This window comes from Microtus pennsylvanicus, chromosome 10 (genome assembly GCF_037038515.1).
Source record: "Microtus pennsylvanicus isolate mMicPen1 chromosome 10, mMicPen1.hap1, whole genome shotgun sequence".
Taxonomy (NCBI): Eukaryota; Metazoa; Chordata; class Mammalia; order Rodentia; family Cricetidae; genus Microtus; species Microtus pennsylvanicus.
This window is the reverse complement of record NC_134588.1, coordinates 47,842,874-47,868,157: the sequence shown is the minus strand read 5'-3', so window position 1 is coordinate 47,868,157 and position 25,284 is coordinate 47,842,874. Positions and strand designations below refer to the sequence as shown.

The following is a 25,284-nucleotide window of genomic DNA, read 5'->3' as shown; positions in this document are numbered from 1 at the left end:
CAGTAATGTCATACGGTGCACATTAACCTAACCAAAACCAAAAACCCAAAGCAACCCCTTAACAAACCAAAAATCAAAAAGCAAAGCAAAGGTCATATTATCCCTTGAAATGTGGAATTTCTTCTCAATGAATTCTTTGGTTTGCAAAGCAGGTTGATTATGATATTGTGATTAGTTTTGATGTGACATTTTGTGACATAGCAGATGACCAGGAAAAAGAACCAGAATGGAAGCGAGCAGTGGGAGGTAGGGTGTGGTGAATAAAAGACTCCAGAAGCACTTTGAGACCGGATATATGTCTGGAGGTGGGTGTGTTCTCTCCATTTCCACCAGCTCCCAAGTGTGCCCTAGTTCATTATTTGACAGCCTATTTGTAACTTCTGTGTGCTGGTCTCAGCTGAGAATGTGGCTAGCTCCAGGCTGGGTTGGGAGATTGGCCACACATCTGGTACTGAGCTGGAGCATCCTACTAGGCTGACAGGTGGAATAGAGCTCAACATCTGGAAGAGATGGCTGCCATCTCAAGTTCACAGCTGGCTAATATGCAAGACACAGGAGATCTCAATTGCCCATGATTGAGACTGTTTTTTCTTTTTTCAGTAGTGATACATACAATCTCTCCAAATTCAAGTTATGTTGACTGTATTAGTCAGCATTGCATTCCTATCAGAAAAATACCCTAGTTAGTTAACTTCAAAAGAGGAAAGATTTGTCTTGGCTCATAGTTTTGAAAGCTTCAGTCCGTGGATGCTTGGCTCACAGTTTCGGAGGCTTTGGTCCATGGATGCTTGACTCACAATTCTGGAGGCTTCAGGCTATGGATGATTGGTTGACAGTTTTGGGGGCTTCAGCTATGGATGCTTGGCTCATGTTTTGAAGATTTTAGCCATTGATGGTTGGTCCTGCTGCTTCTAGGCTGGTGAAGAGGCAGCATATCATGGAGGGAACACATTTGTGGAGGAAACTACTCACTTCCTGTGGAGGGGAGGTGAAGGTGTTTCCAGTATTCTCTTTCTCCAAATAGGCCTTATCTCTTTAGGATTCTGACACCTGGAATGGGCTGGAGGCCAAACCTTTGTAACACGGCCTTTGGGGGCATTTAGGACCTCGGTGTGAGTGACCACCCCTGCTTATGTGGTTGGAAGTCCATGTCTGTGATCTGATCCTATTAGGGAGATTGGAGCGGCCTGCACAAACAGCGTGGCATAGCTTTACTGCAGAAGTGACCCACTCCTTATGGAAAAGCTCCCCTGAGAAACCATTCCCACATGACCTCGGTCTGTGTAGTAGGAGGGACGTTATCAAGGTCCTGCATGGAGTCCTAGTGCTCCCGGGACAGGAAGTGGAGAAGCTGCTGAGAAGGGTTGGCGGATGTTGGGTTCCCTTGTGCTAGCCTGAGGCAGCAGTGGATTTGCATGTGGGCGGCTGGACCCTCTGCCTCCGGTGGTTCTGTTCTCTCTCCCCCTTCTTTCTCCTCATGCTTTCTTTTCACATTTACCATGGGTCTATAAGTGCTGGATGCTGGTTACATGGTGACGGATAAAGCAAGCGTGGTCTTTACTTAGGCTAGTGGGAGGGGTCGTCAACCATCAGAGGACCTACAGGGGGATGTCAATGAGGAGAGCCATCTTCTGCGTAACTGATCAAAACCTAACAATGTTTTAAATCTCCAAGGTCTTGTTTTTCAAATCATAGGATCTTCTAGAGTATTGGTTGGTTATCACAGCATTTAGTTTCCTTTTTTCCCCTCATACTTTTGAAAGGATATTTATCAATAAATAACATATTATGATGTGTCCATTTTCAGCAATTAATTTCAGCTTGGAAATCTGTAATCTAAAAATCTGAAAACCAAAATAGTAGAAAAATCCAAAAAATTTAAGCACTGTCATGATGTCACAGGTGAGAGATTATATAGCATGAAACATTGTTTTATGCACATGGTTATTTAAAAATATTATAGAAATTTGCCTTGAGCTTATGGATACAGATATTCACAAAACAAATGAATTTTGTGCTTAGTCAAACTTTTGGCTCCTATCCCCAAGATTCCTCAGTGTGTACACGCAAATACTTCATGTCCAACTCGAAAGCCTCTGAGCTATTTCTGCTCCAAGCATTTTAGATGAGGGAGACTTAGCCTAGGGTTTCTTCTGTTTGGGAAGAATTGTATTTGTATTTGCTTTCATGACCATGTCATGATGAAGACAGTAATAAGCCAGCCATAGTGACCTGGGTCTGTAATCCTGGCACTTGGGTCCCAACTGAGGCAGAAGAATCACTTTAAGATATAGCTCAGCCCTGCCTACATAGCAAGATCTCACTTTTTAAAAAAGTATTAAGAGAATGACATTGAGCTTGCAAATGCTTATTCATATCTCCCCTCTTTCCTTGGCATGCAGGTAGGCCACATTTCTGTTCTTTTGCGGTTGAGCAGTCAGGTGACCCAGTGCTGACTTGTGGGGTGCAAGAGAAATGACACAGCTGCACCCTTGCATGGAATCCCCCCAGCATTTTCAAGTGCTTTTTGTTTCTTTCTGTCACACACACACACACACACACACACACACACACACACACACACACACACGAGGGGGAGAGAGAGAGAGAGAGAGAGAGAGAGAGAGAGAGAGAGAGAGAGAATAAAAGCAAATACAAAACACCTCAATGGAACACTCTGAAACCCTAAGCTCAGGTGTGGCTGCTAATTTTGTCAATAAAGATTTATAGAAATACAGCCCATGCATTGTGTCGTCCACACTGAGAGGCTAGTGAGTGGTGGCAACCAGGGTCTCATGACCGATAATATTTACTGTCCATTTTTAAAAAGAAAACCAGGCTCAGCTCTGGTCTAGATGATGATAGAGGCACTGGATGACAAGAACAGGGTCCCTGAATGACTATGAGGGTCAGAGACTTGTCTCTTCCCATCCTCCAAGGCCAACTAGCTTACACCATTAGCTATTACAAAGAAGCCAGCCTTTCCTGTTGTCTTCTGCATAAGTCGTTTAGCATACTAAAGAGATACCTAGTGTTTACTGGACATTTATATGTATTCCCGTGTGGAGTTTCGACAGTCGTCTGTGTGTGGAGGCCGGAGGACAACCTCCAGTGTCATCCTTCAGGAAACCTTTCGCTTTGGAGGCAGGGTCCCTGCTGTAGTGCAGGTTCTCTCGCTGGCTTCTTGAAGCAGGTGAGAAATGGACTTAGAGAAGAGAGTGGCCAAAGGTTGCCTGACTGACCAGTGTCACTACTGCAGCTCAGACCAGAGCCTCGAGCCTTGGGCCACAGCCTGCGGCCTCCTTCCACTCCTCCATGGAGCCTCAGGCAGACTTAGTGAACACTCCAGATTTGAAGCAGAGTGTTTGCCTTGGATGTTGGTTTATATTCAAAATGCACCAGCCTGTCAAATTGCTGTTGGACATTAGCCCATCCTTGAACAGTCACCATAACAACATGGACATATGGAGGGGAATGTGTATTGGAAAAAAAAATAACTGATTCTAGACCAGGGAAAGATGGAGCTTTGCAGGAAGTTGGGGGTGGGTCAAGAAGGCCCCTGGGTATGTTTTGTTAGGTTTATCTCACAGGATGAATTGGGAATGTTTAGCGGCATGGTGTCTCTTTTGGACTTTTAATGCCCCAGTTCATTCCGGGGAACATGACTTACCAACATAGCTCAGCCTCTCAGGACGGCATGGTGCTGTAGTGTAGTGTGTTGACATGATTTCTGGTGGAAAGGAAAGACTATTGAAAACACAGGACTGGGGGGTGACTTAGAGGATAAATACTCGCTGCGTGACCATGAGGGCTTGAATTTGGATCCCCAGAACGTACATAAACTGGCTTTATAGCATGCAGTCTATTCCTCTTATTGTGAGATGGGAGGTGGAGACAAAAAAATAACCAGAAGCTTGTGGGCTGGCTAGGCTGGCATATGCAGCAGTGAACAACAAAGAGACCCATCTCGAGCAAGGGGGAAGACATGGACAAGCAAGCTTGACCTCTGATGTCCACACGTGCTATGGCATCTGTTCCCCCGGACACACACACTCATAACACACACACACACACACACACTCACACACACACACACACACACACACACACACACTTTAAAAAGAAAAATGCAGTTTCCTGAGTCCACCCAAGAGACACTGCATGAGCATTCCTGGAGAAGGTCTGAGGTGCCTGCACTTTAAGCCAGTGACACAGATGGCTGAAAACCATGGTAACATTGTACTTCTTTTGTGGTCAGGCAGCAAGCTCGCTCAGATAAGAAAAATCCTAAGATGAAATATTGTTTATACGTTAGAAAAGTCTCTTCTCTGGTCAGGTGGCTGAGTCATTCATTCTCTCCTCCCTCCCTCCCTTCCTCCCTCCCTCCCTCCCTCCCTCCCTCCCTCCCTTTCTGCAGAGCAGGAGGCCATCAGCTGTGTCAGCTGTCCTCTCAGGAGTGACATTTTAGAATGACTCTGAGCTGGTTGTCTTACGGTGTCATAGCGTGGACTCCTCCCACTCCTCCACAGAGACTCAGGCAGGCCGAGGAGCACAGCTGTGAGTCCTAATTCCTAATAGTTGAGAACTGAGACCCCTTTGTCCTCTTCCTGTCCAGAAGAGACAGAGGGTACAGTCAGGATAGTTTAGAGCCATCTTGCGGATGCCTTTGAGCTCACTGCTTATCCCGTAGTGAGCAAGTCTGATTTCTTCCCACTGTCTTCCAGGAGTGGTACTTGGCTCAGTCTACAGTGGAGATGTCTTCCTCATTACAGAACTCAAGACTTTTAGGGTACGAAGACAATTTTCAGAAGAACATAATTTCTCGACTTCCTAGCAAATCCACTTCTCACAAAGTAGTTGAAGGACAAACACACTCTGGAGGAGTCAGAAAGTGAGTGGCAGTGGATGGGACTGGGATAGCCATGAGCCTAAGGGGAGATGGATGAACGTCTTCAACATGGTGGGCCCACCTGCCTGAGAGGCACCAATAAGTCAAGGGAATATGTTACTGCTGTTATTACTTCTAGGGCCATCACAGATGCATCAGGACTAATTAAGCCTCTAGAGTAGATACGAAAGGAAAATGGTACAAAGGATACACTATTATCGTTTTATAGATGAAGATTTTGACTTTTCTTCTGGATGGATATCAAGCCAAACAAGGCTGTAGTCATTGACCTAATATCTTTGTGGTACAGGATGCTTAGTAGGGAATGGGGTAGGGAGGAGAATACTCCCTATCCTACTACCACAACACGCCCTTATTAGCAGAAGAGGCTTTCCGGAGCTTCTGGGTTGCACTAACCACTTTTCCTCACAGCAATAGATAGATAGATAGATAGATAGATAGATAGATAGATAGATAGATAGATAGATAGATAGATAGATATTGCCAGCTAGCCAAATCGAGCAGGAAAGAATAAGAAGAAAAGAGACTTAAATGAGCAGAAGAGGGCCTCAGAGCTGCCATTAACTCCTGCTCAGGCCAATATCTCAGAGCAACAGTCTATCCTCTTTCTATTAGGCCGCTGGGGTTAGGACAACATATGGCAAATTAGCTTCTCACATGCTCTGCCCATGGTGGATTCTGTCCCGGGTCTCCATTTATCCCACTTATGGGCTTGGATTGAATGGAGCCCAAAAGATACAGTGGAACTGTCAATACATAAAAAACTTTATGCATACTGTGTGTGTGTGTGTGTGGTTTGTGCCCTTTAGTTTTAGGTTTTTTTTTTTTATTTTTAGCCATATGTAAGTTTGCCACATGTGTGTTTTCCCATAGAGAAATGGGCCATAAAAAGGCATCAGAGCTTTTGGAACTGGAATTATGGGTAGTTGTGAGCTTCTGGACTCAGGTTCTGGAAACTGAACTCTGGCTCTCTACAAGAGAAGCAGGCATTCTTAATTGCTGAGCCATTCCTCCACTCCCTCCGCCCTGTGTTTTGAGATAGGGTCACTCACTGAATTCAGAGATTACCAGTTTGTCTACACTGGCTGGCCAGCAAGCCCCATGCCTTCTCCCGTCTCTGCTTCTCCAGTATTATGATTATAGGTACGTACACTGTGCTTGGGTTTGTATCAAGGTGCTGGGGATCCAAAGCCAGGTTTTCTTTCTGGTCCCACAGACACTTTACCAATCGAACCATCTCTTTAGCCCCCAAATAAAGCTTTATTAGAACACGGTCTTGACCATTTATTTCTTTACATGTTGCTAGGTTGCTTTTTGTGCTCTAACAGCAGAGTTTGAGTAGTTGCACCAGAGATTGCAAGACCTGCAAAGCCTCAACTGCTTTGCCAATGCCTGCTTTAGAAAGTCCGCACTGATGTTTAACTGCCTCTTGTGAAGTGATACAGGTCACTTTCATGTCAGTCTCCGTTCTGTTGCTGTGATAGAACACCACGGCTATGACAAGGTGTAAAATAAAGAGCTTGTTTGGACTCGCGGTTCCAGAGGATGCGAATCCATCACAGCAGAGTTGAGAGCAGCTGGAGCTGGAAGGCGAGAGGAGTCTCAGTAGGAAAACAAAGTGCTCTTGGGTCGGCCCCATGTCAAATAGAAGATGGCTGGCAGAAAACAAACTCAGCAGTGTTGCTGGAGGTTCTTTGTCTTATAATGTTAAAGGGGGGCTCCTTCCTTCCTTCCTTCCTTCCTTCCTTCCTTCCTTCCTTCCTTCCTTCCTTCCTTCCTCCCTCCCTCCCTTACCTTACCTTACAGGTCCTTTGTATACATATTATAGCTTCAGGTTTTATGTTTTTATGGGATTCCTGTGTGTGCAAATGTGTGTGTGTGTCTGTCTATATATATTTCTTGTTCTTTTTCCTTTGGCTCTCTTTCTCGTTTGGTTGTTCGGTCCTATTCCAGTTTGTGTGTCTTCATTTTATCTATTGTATTATTGTTCCTTAGATGCCTGTTTGTGACTCTGTGTAGGAGGTGATATGGGAGGTAATCTGGAGGAGTAGAGGAGGAGAAACTATGATCAGAATATATTATCTGAAAAAAATCTATGTTTTTTAAAAAGAAAAAAGAGTTTACATCTTTTTTGTTTGTTTGCTTTTCAAGATGGGTTTTTTTTTTCGTGTAGTTCTGGCTGTCCTGGAACTTGCTCTGTAGACTAGGATGGCCTTGGGGATCTGCCTGCCTGTGCCTCCTGAGTGTTGGGATTAAAAAGTGTGTGCCACCACTGCCGGGTAAGGGTTTCTGTCTTGAACCGTAAACACAAAACAGAGAGGGCAGCTTTGAAATGACAGATATCTTTTAAACTCTCAAAGCCTGCCTCCAGTGACGTACTTCCAACAAAGTCACACCTCTAAACCTCCCAAAGAGAGCCATCAATTTGGGACCAAGTATTCAAATACCTGAGACTGTGAGGGTAATTTCTCATTAAAACTTTCATGACTTCTATTCACAATTCACTGTATTACATAGCCCCACTCGACCAACAAAGGCCAAAAGGTGCTTCCTACTGTGTTCTTGTGGGCCAGGGACAACAAGAATACTGGGGAAACAGCTGCAATGACCATCTGAGCGGTTATTCTGTGTTGAACTCAGTACCAGGTGGGGATATAAACAGATAAACAAGATAGAATTCTTCACTTCAAGAAACTCAAGGAAAGACAGCATTTGGGAGTGGGGGTGGGGAGGGCTAAGAATAGGTTAGAGTCAGATGCCCTTCCCTAGAAGATGCAGATTGTCTCTTATGAATTGTTAGATAGGGAAGATATTCTCTGAGCATGATAATAGCAAGAGCAGGGCACTGGCCACCTTGGCAGCGGTGGGGATGACAGATTCCCTTGAGGCACATTTATATCAATAATAGAAGGGTTGCTTAACAGGAATTCTTAAGGGAAAGATGAGATAATTTCTTGTTTTGATATTTGTAAATTGATTTTGTTGAAGCCAGAGCTCTATCGTGCATATTATTACTGTTGTAATTCTGGCAAAGATGTGATTCAGATTGGCAAAGTGTCTGGGAAGGGGAAATCCAGGAAGGATGGGGGCAGGCTGGGAGACAGACACGCAGAGCCAGCTCCTGGCCTCTGGTTGCCCTGGGAGAGCTAGTGGCCTGGGAGTCTCGGCTACAATGGGCTCAAAGAGGGGGAGGAGACTGCAGACCAGAGTCCAAGAATACTTGGAGTTGCTGGAGGTGCTAAAGCCTGGCGAGGGAGTGGGAGCTGTCAGGGGAGGGGCGCAGGCATGTGCACGGTGGGGGAGAGCCATTTAAACATTGTAGGAATGAAGGGATAAATTTAAAACCCATCAAATGGAGTTGAGACAGAACGACAACGTGAGGAACATGAGTCACTCTTTTTAGGGACCCACCCAACTGGTGGCAGGATTTGAAATGTATTTTCTCCTTCATTTCCCCTCTTCATTAGGCTCAGCCTGGACCCTTCCCCCCGCCCCACTGACTTCACTCAACCCTGGTGACCAGATGTGTAGTGCTGACTAGTGCTCAACTCAGCTCCCGGAAGGCTTGGGTATCGTGTCCGGAAAGATGAGTCCAGAGGATAGGGAAGAAAGGGAGGCAAGCAAAGGAGCTGCCTCGGAGCCTGTTCTTTTGGGAAGTGTGGCTCTGTGTTTTTGCTCACATCAGGTTTTCTCTTATATGCATCAAGGTCGACCTGTCAACTGGGCTTTTCCTGTGACTGCTATGTTATGTAGTGATGAGGTGACGGGCGTGGCATTTTTGGATTCTGCTTCATGGAGCACAAGCATTATGGTCAATATGGTAAAAACCAAAATGGGAGCTCAGTGTCGAAACTGAGTCTGTTCCCAGCTCTGGCATATGGGCAGTGGGATCCTGGGTGGGTATGACCCTGGTGGGTCTCTCTACCTCTAGGACCTTATCATTCTCATCTCTAAAATAATATGGTTGAACATTAAAATTCATAACCGTTCACATTCTTTACTTTTCTGGTTTATAGTCTGATTTTCAGTTCCTGTTGGGGAAGGCAAAAGACAGCTCGAGGGCAGGTGTGTGTAGCATTCTGAAAGGATGCTTCCCCAGGGTCCCAGTGTGTAATGGTGCCTCATTCCACACTAGCTGAATGGTCTGGATGCCTAGGTTTCTCTGAGCACACAGAGAATGTCAGTTCTTAGCATCAAAGGGGTACATATATACAACACTTGTGGTTGCTAGGATATGGCTGGACATACACTTGGGGAAAGATGGTGAAAGTTCAGGAATTGGGCTCTTGACTGAAAGGTAGACAGCAATATATTGAGGTGGAAAGTTGGTAGATAGTCCTCTCAGGCCCGAAGGACTATCAGGACCTCAGACTTAGGAAAGATATATTTCCCACATCCCTTGGGTTCCTTGACTCCTCCTGTGTGCATAATGTCATCATTTACCTATGAACTTTCCTGTCCCCATCTCCTGTCCTCAGCTCCTTTCCCTGGGGTAAGCCTATCCATTCATACCTGGCTTCAGGGTCCTGTCCTCTACACAGCACTCTTGATGACCCCAGATACATAGGTCCTCCTTGGAGCACCAACAGACATCAGGCCTACATCAGACTATGTGACAACAACCAGTGTTCCTCCTGTGTCCTCATGGGTATGATGGGGACTATACCAAACTCATGTTGGGATGCATGGTACCCGACACTGGGCTTGGCATATGATAAGCACTCTATCTGAAGTGAATCTGGCACTATTCTTCCTGGTGTGGAAAACGAGAATTCGGCTTTGGGGGAGTCATTGGAGCATCTGGATCCATACCTGTTCCCTGGGTCTTGAAGTGGATGCATGCATCAAATGAGGACATGCCCACTAGACACAGGGCATGCCTACTTTGTGGCTGGCCTGGGGAGGCATGCAGCAGCAGGTGGCCAGGACTGCAGAAGAGCTGGGAATAGGGATGAGGAAGATTCTTTGAGTCCAACCACTTTGCTGTCTACCTGAGATTCTTCTCACAGTTCTGGGCCATGGCAGTGAGCCACACATCCCAGGCCCGTAATCGGGGGAAACGTTGCTCTGTACTCTGTTGCTAGACAGTGGTGTGCAGTAACTTAGGTTTCAAGTGTTATTTGGCTCCCAGTACTTCCTCCTTACAGTGAGTTTATAGGGAGGTAGTCCAGTGGTGAGTGGGGGTGGGTGGGATGACTGCATTGTAATCATGGAACATCTGTCTTCTGCACTAGATTTGAGTCTCATGGTAAGAATGAAGCCTGTTTTGTTTAAATTCTGCTACCCAGTGAGCCTGGTACCCAGACTAGTCTACAGTCGATACTACTGATCTTAGCATCTTTTACCAAGTTCTGCTTATGTGCCAGTTTATTGGCCAGGCCTGGGAAGCAGCCCCTAGCCTTGGAGGGTAGTGTCATTAATCTCTCTCTTCTCTATTTCCCTGTGCCCGTGATCCTTCCCCCCTCCTCCTCCCCATCCTTTGTCTCTGCCCACCCTTTCCCTGGCAGAGCAATGTTCTGTGATGGTGCCCGAGATGCGTGGACTGAGCCCAGGCCGAAGGCTGCCCGAGCCTGCCCTGTGCCCGGCTACGGGAGGGAGCCCTGAGCCTGGGGCTGCTGGCCGGCGTCGCCACGTCCTGGCCCTGCCCGAGGAGGAGGCATGGCGGCCACAGCAGTGTGCCCTGCTCGAGGCCGATGCCTCCGACGAGGTGGGCATGCTGCCTGCCTCCCCACGCTCTGCGATGGCTGGCTTCGACAACTTCTTCCCGGTGCAGGAGGGCGAGGGCCCGGGCTGGGAGGGCAGCTCCATGCTGGATGCAGGCTCCAGCACCTTCCTCCCTGTGAGCCCGGAGGTCATGAAGCGGAGGCGTGGGGGCCTCATCGAGCAGCGGGACATCATCAAGGCCCACGAGGCACACAAGATGCAGAGCACCCCGCAGGCCCGACGAAAAGAGTGGGAGTGAGTATGGCAAGTGGGTGGGCCCTGGGGGCCGGGTGGACCAGTGGTTGGGGAAGACCGGCCGGCTGGGCCGAGGCATTCATTTCTGCATCCATTAACCTAGAAGTAGGTCCCTCCCAGTGAGGTCCCTGTGGTCAGCCAGCCAGTGATCTTGTAGGCTACTCTGAATGTCATTGGGTCTGTCAAATAGAGGTCAATCAAACTTGGCCTTCTTCTGCCCAAGAAACTTGTCTAAGTTCCTAGGAAGAAGAAACTGGGTCTAACTCTGTAAGTCATGGAGGACAGATGGCATCTTGAACCTCCTGGGCCATGCTCCCTTCAGGAATTGAAGGGCCTGCCCTTTCTGCCTCCAACCTCAGACAATCATATTTGGGGCAAGTCTCTCCTCAGAGGGCAGGGAAGAGAATTCCCAAGCTGTGTGGCCACCTATGGCTTCCCCTCATCTTCTCTCTGTGTAGACAGAGGGTTTCTGCTCTGACGTAGGCTGACTTGCAGGCTGCTTGAGAATTTAGCTTGTTTGTGTTTTACTATTTCTAGGAGTCATGACTTAAAGGAAGGCAGTAATCCATATAATTTTCAACAGTCTCAATTTTATAGCCCCATGTAAGGGGCTCTTTAAATCAGTTTATTGTGCACATTCTCATGTCCTGTGATTTTACGTCTTTTTCCTGCCTGTGATGGTAGAAGTATTAAATGTCAAGCGACCAGAAATGTTTGTTTTCAAGGGCAGCATCCCTGTTGGAATTTACTTGCTTGGATTTCATAGGTTAGATGGCTGGTGTAGCTGTGAGTTTGGGTGTGTGCATGGGTAGCCTGGATACCCTCTCTATTTCATGCGGATATGATTATTTATTAGTTTGTTCATCCATTCATTAGCCCTGATATGTGATGAGCTCCCGAGATGCAGGAGCTGAGTGTGGCCACAGTGTAATGAATGGCATTATTAATCTTTTAAGTTCTGTTAGTCTTTAAAACCTGTAAGTCTTTAGGTACAGGAAACACATGGCACTCCTCACTGTGACTCTGAGGTACAGTTATATCCATATTTAGCTAATATCCCAGGGACGTGACTTTCTCAGGCCTCTTGATAATAACTATATTGTTATTGCAGTTCAGTATTGATAAGGGATTTGCACCCTGCCAGGCTGGCTCTAGAATTCCTGGTTTTTACCCAGAAGGCATGGTGCTTTTCATTCCCATAATGTTTCTTATCTCAATGGGCTACGTCTTAGCCAGCCAACCAGTGTGAGGGCTGAGGGACTGAGGACTCAAGGTGACCTTAGTAAGTCTTGGAAACTCAGTTTGGAAACTAAAGAGGAAGAAGCAGGTAGCTAAGAGAGTTGGTACATGTTCTTATTCACGAAGATCATGCTATATCATGGAAGCTGAAGCAGAAGGTGTTTCAAGTTCTAGGTGAGCCTGGCTGTACAAAAAGGTCAGCCAGGGCTACATAGCGGGACCCTATCTCAATCAAGGACCCCTACATAGCGGGACCCTATCTCAATCAAGACCCCTACATAGTGGGACCCTATTTCAATCAAGGACCCCTACATAGGAGAAGTATTTTATTCTGTGTCTCTGTCATACCATTATAAAATGACTCTGAAAAAACTCAAGGAAGTTTATGGAGCAAAAACATTGTTCATGTCACCCAAGGCCTATCTTGTGTCCTAATGTGAGAATTCCTACAATACTCAGTGTAAAATTAGCTCCACTATGAACTAGCAATGTGTAAAGACTTGGATGTATTTCACCAAGGTCACCCTTGCTAATGGGGAGAATATCAGGATCTAGTCCCAGACACCGACCTTGTGTCGAAGTGGGAACTGCTTCCAGCTAAGCAGGTGCACTAGGAGGTGAAACAGAGATGCCACATCAGTGGCCCTGTGACTGGGGATGCCACATCAGTGGCCCTGTGACTGGGGATGCCACATCAGTGGCCCTGTGACTGGGGATGCCACATCAGTGGCCCTGTGACTGGGGAAGCCACATCAGTGGTCCTGTGACTGGGGATGCCAGTCTTTAGGAACAAAGCCCTGGAGGGGAAGCCCGCAAAGGGGGTGAGGAGAGCTGACTGAGGAGGAAGAGGTGAAGCAGTGAGAACAAACTACTTTCAGAAGGAAGGCAGCGTTGTTTTTACAGGATGTGCTGGGGGTCCAAGAAGGTGAGAACGGAGGTGTGTGGGAGTCCAAGAAGGTGAGGACGGAGATGTGCTAGGGTCCAAGAAGGTGAGGATGGAGGTGTGCGAGGGTCCAAGAAGGTGAGGATGGAGGTGTGCGAGGGTCCAAGAAGGTGAGGATGGAGGTGTGCGGGGGTCCAAGAAGGTGAGGATGGAGGTGTGCAGGGGTCCAAGAAGGTGAGGATGGAGGTGTGCGGGGGTCCAAGAAGGTGAGGACAAAGGTGTGTGGGGTCCAAGAAGGTGAGGACAGAGGTATGCTGGGGTCCAAGAAGGTGAGGATGGAGGAAGAGCCATTGGTTTTGGAACATAATCTTTTAAAGACCAATTTCAGAAGGGTGGTGGAAGAAATCTGATTAGAGTTGGTTAACTGTGAGAAAATGGAAGTGACGGAGTCAGTGATGTTATCCATTCGTGTCCCCTCAGCACTCGGCACTGTCATCTGCTTGGAGACCTCAGTGTTTAATACCACTGTGATTCCACACTCTGCCCCCATAGATTCTCTCTTTTATGGCCTCAGGGTGCTTCTGACCCCTCTCAAACTCTCCAAACCTAAATATTGCACTGTCTAGAGCAGTGTTTCTCAACCTTCCTAATGCTGCAACCCTCAACCATAGCATTATCTTCATTGCTAATTTTGCCACTGTTATGAATCATAATGTAAATATCAGATATGCAGGATGGCTGATGTGTGACCCCAAGGGAGTGGAACCACTGGTCTAGAACTTGTGTTTTGACATCGGAAAAGTCCTCTAACCTTTTCTTCTTCTTTCTGCTTTCTTTCCCCTCCCACCCCCTTTCTTCCCTCTAGTTCTTTCTTCCAGAGTCTTGTTATGTAGTCCAGGCTGGCCTCAAGTTCTCCATCTTTCTGCCTCTGCCTCCTGAGCGTGGGGATTACAGGTATTCACCAACCATGTGCTGTTACAGAATCCTACCTGCTCCCCGAGATTACAGCCGTCTACAGGGTGCCAGTCAGTCCTTTCGCTCCACGAAGATTTTAATTCCACCGCTGCCTCTTTCTTCAGTACCTCCTTCTCACACACTTCCCATGCAGCTCTAGTGACTCTTGTGTCCTTGCATGTGTCTGTTCCTGTGCCCCGGGTTCCTTTGCTCCTTATTCCCAGTGACTTTGCCTCATGCCACCCTGCTTTCACAGTTTTGCATCTTTGTCATAATTCACAGCTCCTCTGCCCCTGTTTCAAGTGTCCTTGCCTCTGGTCACCACCTCCTTTCTGTCCAGTAAACTCCCTTTCATACTCAGTTCCTTAGATTCTTTAGTCTCACTGCATCCGCAGCCAAACAATGGTGCTATTACTTTTTTTTTGCTACCCTCATCTTTAATCTTGTGTTTACTTCCTCCATCTTATTAAATTAAATCTTATTGTAGGAATAAAATATTTCCCAGAGGAAAATGATGAGCTTTTACTTGAGATCTTATCCTACCCTTTCCATTCATTCTTTCAATTTCTAAGAGAGAACCAGTCATTAGCCTAGGTAAAGAATGCTTGCTGCCTTCCAAGCTGCTGTCTAGTCTGTCTCAGGCTTCACCATCGTCTTTATCACTTCCTAGTGTTGGCCTCCTCCTTCTTGGCCCCCTCTGTTGCTTCCTCATGCTGGTCTTGCAGATCTCCAACTGTGCCTTTATCCTACTGACAACGTCCATGTGCACTCGGACATCTGAACATTCTAGAAACGACTCTCACAGCCATGCTGACTGAGGTCATCAACACAACTACCACCTCAAGTCAGTCTTTGGACTCGCTCTGAAGTCTTTCTACCATTGTACTTTTCCACTCATTCCTAAACTCCTGTGGAGAGGATCTCATTCTTGAATCCCAGTATCTCCTTCAGTCCACTTGAGCTGATATCGGAGGTACATCCCTACTTCAATCAGAAGGGCACGTGCCATCTTTCCCTCCCACATGGCTAGATCTGCATCTGCCCCTGAACCAGCGTTTTCCCTTCTGCTACGGTGGGCTGACTGCTCCTCAAGATCCTCCGGGGAGTCTCATGCCTGGGAGGAGAAAGTTGAGCCCTCTTGTCTGCTTCCTCTGCTTCTCATGCTTGTACTTAAAATTCCCCTCTGAACTCATTTAAATTCAACAAGACCTTCATTCTCACTTTGGGTTACCTTGGCCGCCCCATTGACAATGCAATGGATGTCTTCTATGTCCAGTTATTTTTGGGTAGCAGGGGCAGTGACGATTCTGCTTCGCTACTGCTTCTGCCTCTTACTGTTTCTTCCATGGCTATCATGAGACCACAGTGACTCCCCCTTCCTCGCTGTTGCCTGACCTCTCTTACTAGTCATCTTTTCTCCTTCTCCATCCCTGAACATTCTGAGTACCTGTTCCCTTCCCACCCATGTTTATTTCCTAATGCTCACCCAACCCCGGACCCTAAGCTCCCACCACTCACACCTTTGTATGGCCAAGACATTTCCCCTGAATTTTACAAACACTCTACTCACTTCTTAGCACCTTTGCCTGTTTGTCTTTAAGCAACTTAGATTTAACACATCCAACACCTAAACAACGTTTTTCTCTCACGTCAACCTTTCCCGAGGCCTTCCTTTTTCAGTAAACAGTACCTATGACCTGTGGGTACTGTGACCAGGAATGATGAAGTCATTCCTACTTTTTACACCAACACCCAGCTCTTGCCAGTCCCCCCTTGACTCTCCTTGCAAAATGTAGAGACTCACCCTTTTTCATCTGTTCTGCTACCAGCTCCTTGATCTAAGCCACCGTTTATTTCTGTTCAAGGACCGTGATTATGTATAACCTCCATTGTTGGCAATTTAGTATGAAATGGCTACAGCTTGTCAGTGGAATAACAAAACTGCTGGAGAGAGAGAGAGAGAGAGAGAGAGAGAGAGAGAGAGAGAGAGAGAGAGGAGGCCTTTTTCCTGACGATGCTTTTCCTCCATTTACCTTCATCCTCCCCCACTGCCTAGAGGGACCACTAACTCTTCCTGTGTAAAACAGCATCTCCTCCATCATCGCTGACTTCTGTGTTGTCTTGTTTGTCATTTTAGTTCTTGCTTCCCCAGCACACAGACATACACATTTTCTACTGGAGTAGCAGCAGACTCCGTCTTATCTTCCGGTTTGAGCACAGGGTCTGCTCTGTGGTTGGCTGAATAGCCGAATTTCCTGGCCAGTTGTGCTGTGTGTGATTGTGTAGGTTGTTGACTCTATCTGAACAGTCAGTTGAGGAAGTGGGATGTCTTTGCCCTTTTCGGGGCTTCTAGAACCCCACGTCTTCTGCCCTCTGTTCTGTAAACAGCATCCTACAGGTTTTCTCCCAGGTGGGGATTTGCTGCAGGAAATCCAGGATTTGCTGTCAGTTTCCTGCCCCTCCCTCAGCTCTGCTCCTCCTGGGGCCTTGTCCATCACCCACATATCTGACAGTGCACCCCCCACACACAGGCAGACAGATACACACATGCACAGACAGACACAATACAGACAGATAGGTACACACACAGACAGACAGACAAGCAGGCAGACACACACATGCACAGACACAATACAGACAGATAGGTAGACACACAAACACACACAGACAGACAGATAAGCAGGCACACACACACATGCACAGACAGACACAGCACACACACACGCACACACACAGAGGCAGACAGATACACACATGCACAGACAGACACAGCACACACACACACAGAGGCAGACAGATACACACATGCACAGACAGACACAATACAGACAGATAGGTAGACACACAAACACACACAGATAGACAGACAAGCAGGCACACACACACATGCACAGACAGACACAGCACACACACACACATACACACACACACCATTACAAATCCCTCTCTTTGGCATCAAGTCAGGACTCTGGTGATGCAGGAAGCAGACTAGAAACCAACCTGGGATTTCCCCTGTGTTGTTGCCTACAGTGGGGTGTGCCAACTGCTGGTGAGGGAAGGATTGCTGAGGAGGAGGCTCCCCAGAGTGCCAGGCTGTTTCCCCAGAAAGCACTCCTAGCTTCAGCAGCTTCGTCTGCTTTCCCACCAAACAGGGTACCGCGTACAGAATGTTATTTCCCAAAGAGCTTGCTAAGAGCTTTCCTCAAGTTTGGTGTGGGGGTTAGGAGGAGCTTAGGTTAAGACTCCTTAGAGAGTAAGGTTTACAATTTTAACCTAGTAGAGCAAGAGCAGAATTTTACTAATGAAATTCTTTAATATAATTCCCTCCAGCTTACACAACGTTTTCACGTGTACTATTCATCTGATTTTCACAATGAACCTATAGACTAGCTGTTATGATTCCTGATCTACTGGAGAGAGAGTGAGAGATAGTGCCAGGTCAGAAGCCTGTCTTAATAATGGCTGCTGCCGCTGATTGAGCCCTGGCTATGTGCTAGGTGCCTTGCTTGTATTATTTATACTGTTGGAAATAATGGGTCCTATTATACGGAACAGAAACATTTCATACGGGACTATTATTACATATAGGCATGGAAGGAAGGAAATTATGTGTACCTCTAAAGTCTGCGTAGGTTGGCGTGCCTTACTCTGTGAAGAGGGAAGCGGCATTTCCATAATCACAGTGCTTATCAGACTGCATTGTAATTGCCTGTTTACATGTCTGCGTCCCCCTCTCGTCTGTGTGCAGAGAAGTCTGTCTGCTCTCCACTGCGCTCCATCCCTCCTCACAGTACCCGGCACACGATAGACGTCGAATAAATGGCTGTGAAGTGAGAATAAAAAGCAATGCCGATTTACACACTGGGGAACGAAGGCTGCAAGAGGCCGAGTGGCTTGCCCTGTGTGACCGGGTTGGGATTCACACCGCATTCACTGACTGCACCGTCCTTGCTTGTTCCCCTAAGGCATTCTCTCTGCCTTAGTGTCCCCTGCAGTGATTAGTCTAGCAGTGGGTGGGTGATAGGAGTCCAGTTCATACTCGAGTTATTATGAGGTTGCTTATAGACTGTGGGACCTTGGGCAGTTTGGGACCCCTGATGGGATTTAATACTTACCTGGCAGTTGTAACTTTGGAACACTTTTGTTAGACCACATAGAGCAATGTTCAGAAGTCCGAGGATTGATCAGGGCTTCTTTGCCTGAAGTCATGGGTGACGTCAACCAGGACCACATATTTACTTGACGTGTGTATTTGTGTGTTAGTTATATGTAGCATATGCATACAGGTGTGTGTGTGTGTGTGTGTGTGTGTGTGTGTGTGTGTGTGTATCCCCTTACCCATCCCTCTCCAACTTACTCCCTTGAGACAGGGTTTCTCACCCAGCCTGGAACTAGGCCAAAGGCCAGGAAGCCCTAGCGATCCTTCTGTCCCTCCTCTTCTACCCCCACGCAGCGCTGGGGGTACAGGCAGTTATGCCCTGCTCTTTTATATAACTGCTGGGGCTTTGAACTTAGGTACTCATGCTTGCATAGAAGTCACTTCTTCAGTGCCCCAAACTTTGATTCTTGTAGCAAAATATTTGTTCAGTATCTCTGCACTCAAGTCCAGTATTTAAGCTATAGTGTGGTGGAGCAAGCCTCCACATCGCCTTTGGATACAGTTTCACCCCAGTTGTTCAAACCAAACGTTCTCATTGTCCCTTCTTTCCTTCTCTTTCCCCCACTTCTGACCAGTTAACAGCCCCATTGACACCATCTCTCAGACATACCCCAAGGGCAAAGCTTCTTCCACGCTCCCTGTTGCTAACCACTTCTAGACCGCTGTCACGGCCACAATACCTCCTAACTGGCCTCTCTCTTTGGACCTTGGTTTCTCTAGAACTAGAGAATGTTTCTATCACAGCAGACAGATTCAGTTAGGGAGACACAGCTTCCCATGCCAGAGGACATCCTGTACCCCTAGTCCTGACTTTCACACCCTGCCCCATCTGGTCTTGCCCCTGTCACTCCATCTCTCTATTCCTGGCCACTGGCCTGCGTACATGCCCAGACTAAGTCTGATTATGTTTCTTCCCTGGATATACCCATCCAGAATGTTCTTTCTTTCAATCTACAGGGTCCACAATGCTTGTCATTCAGACCTTGGATGCCTCCTGAGAAAGGTTGCCCTCATTATACAGTCTATAATAGAGTCCTGGCCATGGTGTTCTGTGGCCTCCTGCAGCTGCCTGTCCCTTTTTGACAAGGGTGTCAGAGCCACGGGGAGAGGTTGTTACTGCCTGGTCCCTGTGCACTCCAGGGTCAAGAACAACTCCCATATTTGGTGTTTGCGCATGTGAAGTGTTGGTGTGGTGAACACTTTGACCTAGGCACTTACCAGGCTTTTGTCAGCCTCAGCCACGCTGTCAGGACCTGTCCAGGAAGCTCAGGATCCCAGGGGTTCTAGCTGTGGAGCAGGATAGCCCTGTGGAGCTCATGGGCCACAAAGCCAGGCTGGTACAGTACAAGTTGTATGGCACCTTCTCCCTCCTTGCCTCTGTTCGATCTTGACTGACTGTGTCTTCCTTGACTTTGATCAGATGCTTTTGCCCTTCCAAGCCTCATTTTCCTCCTTAGATTGCAGTTGAGTGCAGAGGTGTGTCTGAACAGCCACAGAGAGACAGTATGTGCCACATGTCTGCCACTTGGCCTTTCCCCCCAGTGCCTGGTTCCCCCAGTGCCTGGTTCCCCCAGTGCCTGGTTTCCCCCCAGTGCCTGGTTCCCCCCAGTGCCTGGTTCCCCCAGTGCCTGGTCCCTCAGTGCCTGATTTCCCCCAGTGCCCGGTTCCCCCAAGTGCCCGGTTCCCTCCAGTGCCCAGTTCCCCCCATTGCCCTCACTGCCAGGGCCCTTGGCTCACTGTTATCATCTGCCTTGGGCATCTGAGGGGCTCTGAAGCAGAGACTGGCTCAGTTAGCTGGGATCTCAGCGACACGCGGGTGAGTGGGTGTGGAAATACACAGTTCCTGGCACAAGAAGGCTGTGAACACAGATCAGCATTCAGCGTCAACATCATCCAGACCTCATCATAGACGAGGAAGATGGGCAGTGGGGAATCTAAAAGGCTGGGTGACTACTTCACTTGGACCGTTTGTCCATGCGCAGTGTCATGGACAGAGTGAGCAATGCACCACTCCCGAATTCCCCGCTCCACTTCTGTCTCATCTGCCCTACGGTACTAATGGGGAGGGGGCCGATGAGGACAGGCAGCCAGATAGGGAGGAAGACCAATCAAACATTCAAATAGCGTTCTCACAAATGTTTACACTGTACTCGACAGTACAGCATTCTGTAGGAGACAGATATCTCTGCCTGAGGGTGTTCTGGTTGAATTTTAAAGACCATTAAGCCTTTTTCCTCCTGGCCTTCTTGAAAAGCAGCCTTCCCTACACAGATCTAGAGGCACTGCTGCCACCTGCTGGCAAAGTAGGGCACAGCTCGACTTAGTTCTTTGACTAGTACTATCTATGGAAATTATTGCAGGAGAAAAATTTATTTAGTTGAGTAAAGATGCTTTCATTGAATGATCTGATATTTTAGTTCCATTCCAAATTGTGTTCTTCAGGAGGAGAGGATGTCTGAAGGTCGCTCGGGTACACACCAATCCCTACAGCTAGCCCTTGGCTAAGTACAATCGTTTGGATGGCAGATTGGTCCTGAAGGCTCCTGAGCTTGCAGGTCAGCAAGACCCAACCCCCATAGCTCAAATATTAGCCATTCTGGACTCTTGGAGTTGTAGTATAACATGCCTACCGAAAGCAAGGCAGATGCTGACGGAACATGGAAACCGTGAGCCTTCAACACGCACTGCCATCTCCAGACAGCAACACTGTTTGAAAGCCGGCAGCCAGGAGACCTGGAGCATACATATGTCCTGCTTTCTCAGGATTCTGAGCAGAACAGGAAGCCACAGAGAATCTAGGGAACCAGGGCCCCCCAGGAACTGACACAGTTTGAGTGAGTCCTAGGGATTTGCTTTTCAAATGGGCCCTCAGGGCACTGGAAGGCTGGTGAAGGCTTGAGGACCTGAGTCAGATCCCTGCCTGGCCCTCGGATGAATGCTGAGCACCTGTGTGCCTATGATCTCAGTGCTGGGGAGGCAGAGACAGCCACGTCCCAAGGCTCACTGGTCAGCCAACTTTGTCAAATGAATGAGCTTTGGCTTCAGTGAGAGACCTTATCTCAAAAACAAAAACAAAAACACAGAGAGCAACCGAGGGAGACATCTGATGGTCTGCTATCCACATGCATGCAATATACATGACTCACACATGAACACACAGAAACATAGGCACACAGGCACTTTGGGCAGCTTCAGCACACACCCTTCAATTTCTTTCCTTGTTCTAGAAGGATTCAAAACAAGAGCCCGTCTGTATGACTGCTCTCCAGTGACTTTTCTTTTCCTGACTTTTCTACCATCCTATCTTTCATAGTCTTAGAAAATTCCATCTATGGCAGAGTGAGGGAATGAACTGGATGATGCCCGCAGCAGCACAGCTTTGATCACAGCGGTGAATCTGTCCTTGGACAAAGTCCCCTGCCACCACACACACACACACACACACACACACGCCCCATACCCTTCTGGCTAAGGAGGCCTCTTCCTTGCTAGAAACACAAATATCCCGGAACTGTGGCTCACACGTACAGTCTCAGCATTCCGGAAGCTGAGGCAGAAGGATCTTGGGTTTGAGACCAATCTGGCCTACATAGTCTGACCTGTCTTAAAAACACACACACACAAAGAAAAGAAATTTCACCACCGAACAGCAGTTTGTATGCCTAGCCTCCCTGCTTCTGCGGGTGGGGTGGCGGGTAGAAGGGGGTAAGCAGGTGTCTTTGTCTTGCCCTGAGCACTGTGCCAGGGCACAGCACTGCGTTAGATCTGCTGCCCAGACTTGAAAGAAGGACGGGGAAAGAAGTCAGCACCCACAGCTCTTGCTCAAAGTCCTGCCTGCCTCCCTCATTCGGTCTATTTTGGTTCCTGGTACATTCTTCTCCTACATCTCTCTTATCTCCGCCCTGCCGGTGTGGACATAACTGAATGTCTTCGGATCAATTAGCCTTTGAATATGTGAAGATTCTATCCCCAGTCACCTTTTTGGGAGCAAAGGGTGGTGAAAGAGACAGCCTCTCTTGCTAGATGTACAATAGGTTGTACTTTCCCTAGAGTTTTTTACTTCTATGGTGCCCTCTAGTGGTTATTTCTGTGCATTGCAGCCATAGTCTGGGAAGCTTTCCATTCTCATCTGAAAGAGCTCACCTTGGTACCTTTGGCTGCCTGTGAATCAAAGATGAGGACATCTTCTCTTAGATGTGACAGGACACATTGGGACAGAAAAGAAACAGTGCTGAGGAGGCGAATGGCGCTGCGGGAATCTGTGATGGGCGTCAGAGTGGAAAACGTTGCTGAAAACAAACCCTCATCCAGTTCCAGCACTGAGGTGCGCCGAGACCATTGACACCGCCACCTCCCCGCATCCTCTGAGAAGCTGAAGTGCAGCCACTGTTGACCTCCCAAGGGGGATTCTTTCCTCTCCTCTCAGCACCAAACAACCCTTCTGCTGATTGCTCAAAGGCCTGGATCTCTTTTCTCTTCCTCCCCTCTCTTCGGTTTCTGGCCCCCTCCACCCCTTTTCTTTTGCCCTGAAGTAGAGGAGGGATGCAGGACTGTGGGGCTTGCCTCCTTCCTTCCCTCCACCTCTTGCCCAGGGTTGCATGCTTGTAGATGCTTTGCAACAATGTTCACATATCACCACCCAGCTTCATCATGTTTGCTGGGTGCTTGAAGACACAGCTTCATTACCTGCTGTCCTCCCGAGACTTACAGAGAGCAGGGGGAGGTTCTGGGTTTAGAGCTGGGCAGAACTGTGCTCAGTTCAGGGGCAGGATACACGGGGCAGGGGCAGGGGCAGGGGTGTGTGCAGCTGATATAACCCAGCGCACTGGGGCCAAGCCCAGCTTTGTGCCATTGCCCCTGGTCTCATCTTCCCAGGGTACCATCCACTGCATTAGCTCCCCTCCACCTCTAACATCTGAGGTGCCAAAAGCTTGTTCCTTCTCTTCTCTTCCCTCGCCTTAACCCCTCTTCTCTGGCATGAAAGTGAAATCAAGCCACACGTAAGAGTCCACAATTTGCTTTTGTTCTAAAAATAATATCACTATGAGATGGGCATCTTTCCTAGGTAGTTTCTAGAAAAACGGTCCTTAGTGTCTCTTTCAGGTGGTATCTACGGTACTCCTAAACATGGATGAGGTGCTGTGAACTCAAGCACCCTGTCAGAGGGAGTTGCCGAGGGAAACGGGTGGCATGTGCTGCCACGGTCCGCACTTGCATTTCTGCAGGCTCAGTTCCCAGGAGCTGTCTGTGGAAGGGCCTTCCCCATGCTGTGTGACCCCCCCCCCCCACCTCCAGGACTTCTGCTTCTCCCCCACCCCACAGCTTAGCCTCACATTGAAATGTGAACTTTCGCTGTCCGTGTTATCTCTGTTCCCATAGGAGAGGCCGAATGAATTAGTAATACAGCAGCAGGAAACAGAGAGACGGAGCCATTAATTGTCAGCCAGTGTTCCTAACCTCTCAGGGCCACTAATTAGCTCACTAACAGATTCAGTTTTATCCCGAGCCAGGGCCGTGCTTTGGGCATGCTTGGGACTCAGCTTGTGGCATCCGGCACAGAGGGGCAGTCCTGTGCCTCCTGGATGGTTAGGGTGCATTTGCTGAATTCAGAAATGTCCATAGGGACCCCCGAGTGCCTTCTTGGAGTGGAAGGATGAACTGGGGTGGACACAGGGTGGGAATGCTGGTATCAGGGTGCAGCTGAATGGAGTGTGTGCTCTTCTTGGGCCCTGGTAACCGTGGGTGAGTTACTCTTGCCAAGCTGTGTTGTATAGAGCTGCCTTATAATAAACACAGGTTCTCTTAGCAGGAGGTTAGCCTCTGCATTGCATGCAGACTTTCTGGATAAGAGTATTAACTCTGGCAGCATGGCAGTACCAGGCTTATAGACAGGGGCTCATGAATTGTTTCTTTAAGAAGCTGTAGAGTTTTGGCCCTTTTGTCTATGTGGGCTTTGAAATGCAGATTGGAGGCATCCCCCATTCCTCTGCAGTGAGGGCTATTGGTTAAGAGCACATGGGATCATTGTCTGTTCTTCAATCCTACCTGTGTTCCCCACAAGCTGGGCAGCTTGGTTTTCTTGATAGTTACATAGAATTAAAAATCATTTAGGCAATAAAACAAGCCTGCAATCCCAACACTCAAGAGGCAGAGGCAGGTGGATCTCTGTGAGTTTGAGACCAGCTTGGTCTACAAAGGGAGTTCCAGTACAGCCAAGGCTACTGGAGAGAAATCCTGTCTTGAAAAAAAAGAAGGAAAAATAGAAGGAAAAGAAGGAGAAGAGGAAGGAGAAGGAGGAAGAGGAGAAGAAGGAAAGAGAAAGAAGAGGGGAGTAATAATAATAATAACAATAACAATAATAACTTAATACTGAGGTACATTCTAATCTGATGATTCTCACCATTCATGAAGGGACTGGTAGCCTCCAGATAAAGTGCTTTACAACACTGGTTGGGATTCTCAACCCTTTCTCATCTTCTGTTGTAATAAGGGCGGCGGGGCTGCGTCCCCAAATCCCCAGCCGCCTGGCTCGGCTAGCTTATGCCCCAAATAATTACACGGACACTGTATTCTTTTAAACACTGCTCTGGCCCATTTCTAATCATCTGTGTAGCGCCCCTAGGTGCGCTTACCGGGAAGATTCTAGCCTAAGTCCATCCTGGGTCGGAGCTTCATAGTGTGCGTCTTCCCTGGAGCAGGTAGCATGGCGTCTCTCCTGAGGCGTCTGCTCCGGAGAGCAGAGCTGTGGAGTCTGACCTCACTTCCTCTTCCTCCCGGCATTCTGTTCTGTTTACTCCACCCACCTAAGGGTAGGCCTATCCAATGGGCCTAGCAGTTTCTTTATTGCTTAGCCAATGAAATCAACAGATTGATATATGACACTCCCACATCACTTCCCCTTTTTCTGTTTAAACAAAAAAAGGAAGGCTTTAACCTTAACATAGCAAAATTACATATAACAAAACAGTTATCAAGTAAAAGTTACATCAGAAACATTTATACATATAACAAAATTGACCTTAAATCTCTATCAATGCAAATTATTCATACCTATATCATTTCCCCCTTTAAATGTAAAAGAACATTTATAAATAATATTTTGGGAACATGGGCGCAGTTTTTTCTCTCCAAACTGCTTCCTGCTGAATGGGGGCGTCGTTAATTAGGTCTTTCATGGTATAA

General features: G+C 47.7%; 1 protein-coding gene across 7 annotated transcripts in view; it reads left to right on the top strand.

Moving 5' to 3' along the window:
* The window catches only part of Cacna1e (calcium voltage-gated channel subunit alpha1 E), a 470,658-nt gene that overhangs the window by 79,054 nt on the left and 366,320 nt on the right, over positions 1 to 25,284 (top strand). For all 7 annotated transcript variants that reach the window (XM_075988277.1, XM_075988280.1, XM_075988276.1 and 4 more), the window contains exon 2: positions 10,417 to 10,867. In XM_075988277.1, the coding sequence (XP_075844392.1) occupies positions 10,431 to 10,867 (437 nt within the window). In that variant the 5' untranslated portion in view covers positions 10,417 to 10,430. The remainder of the gene's footprint in view (positions 1 to 10,416; positions 10,868 to 25,284) is intronic.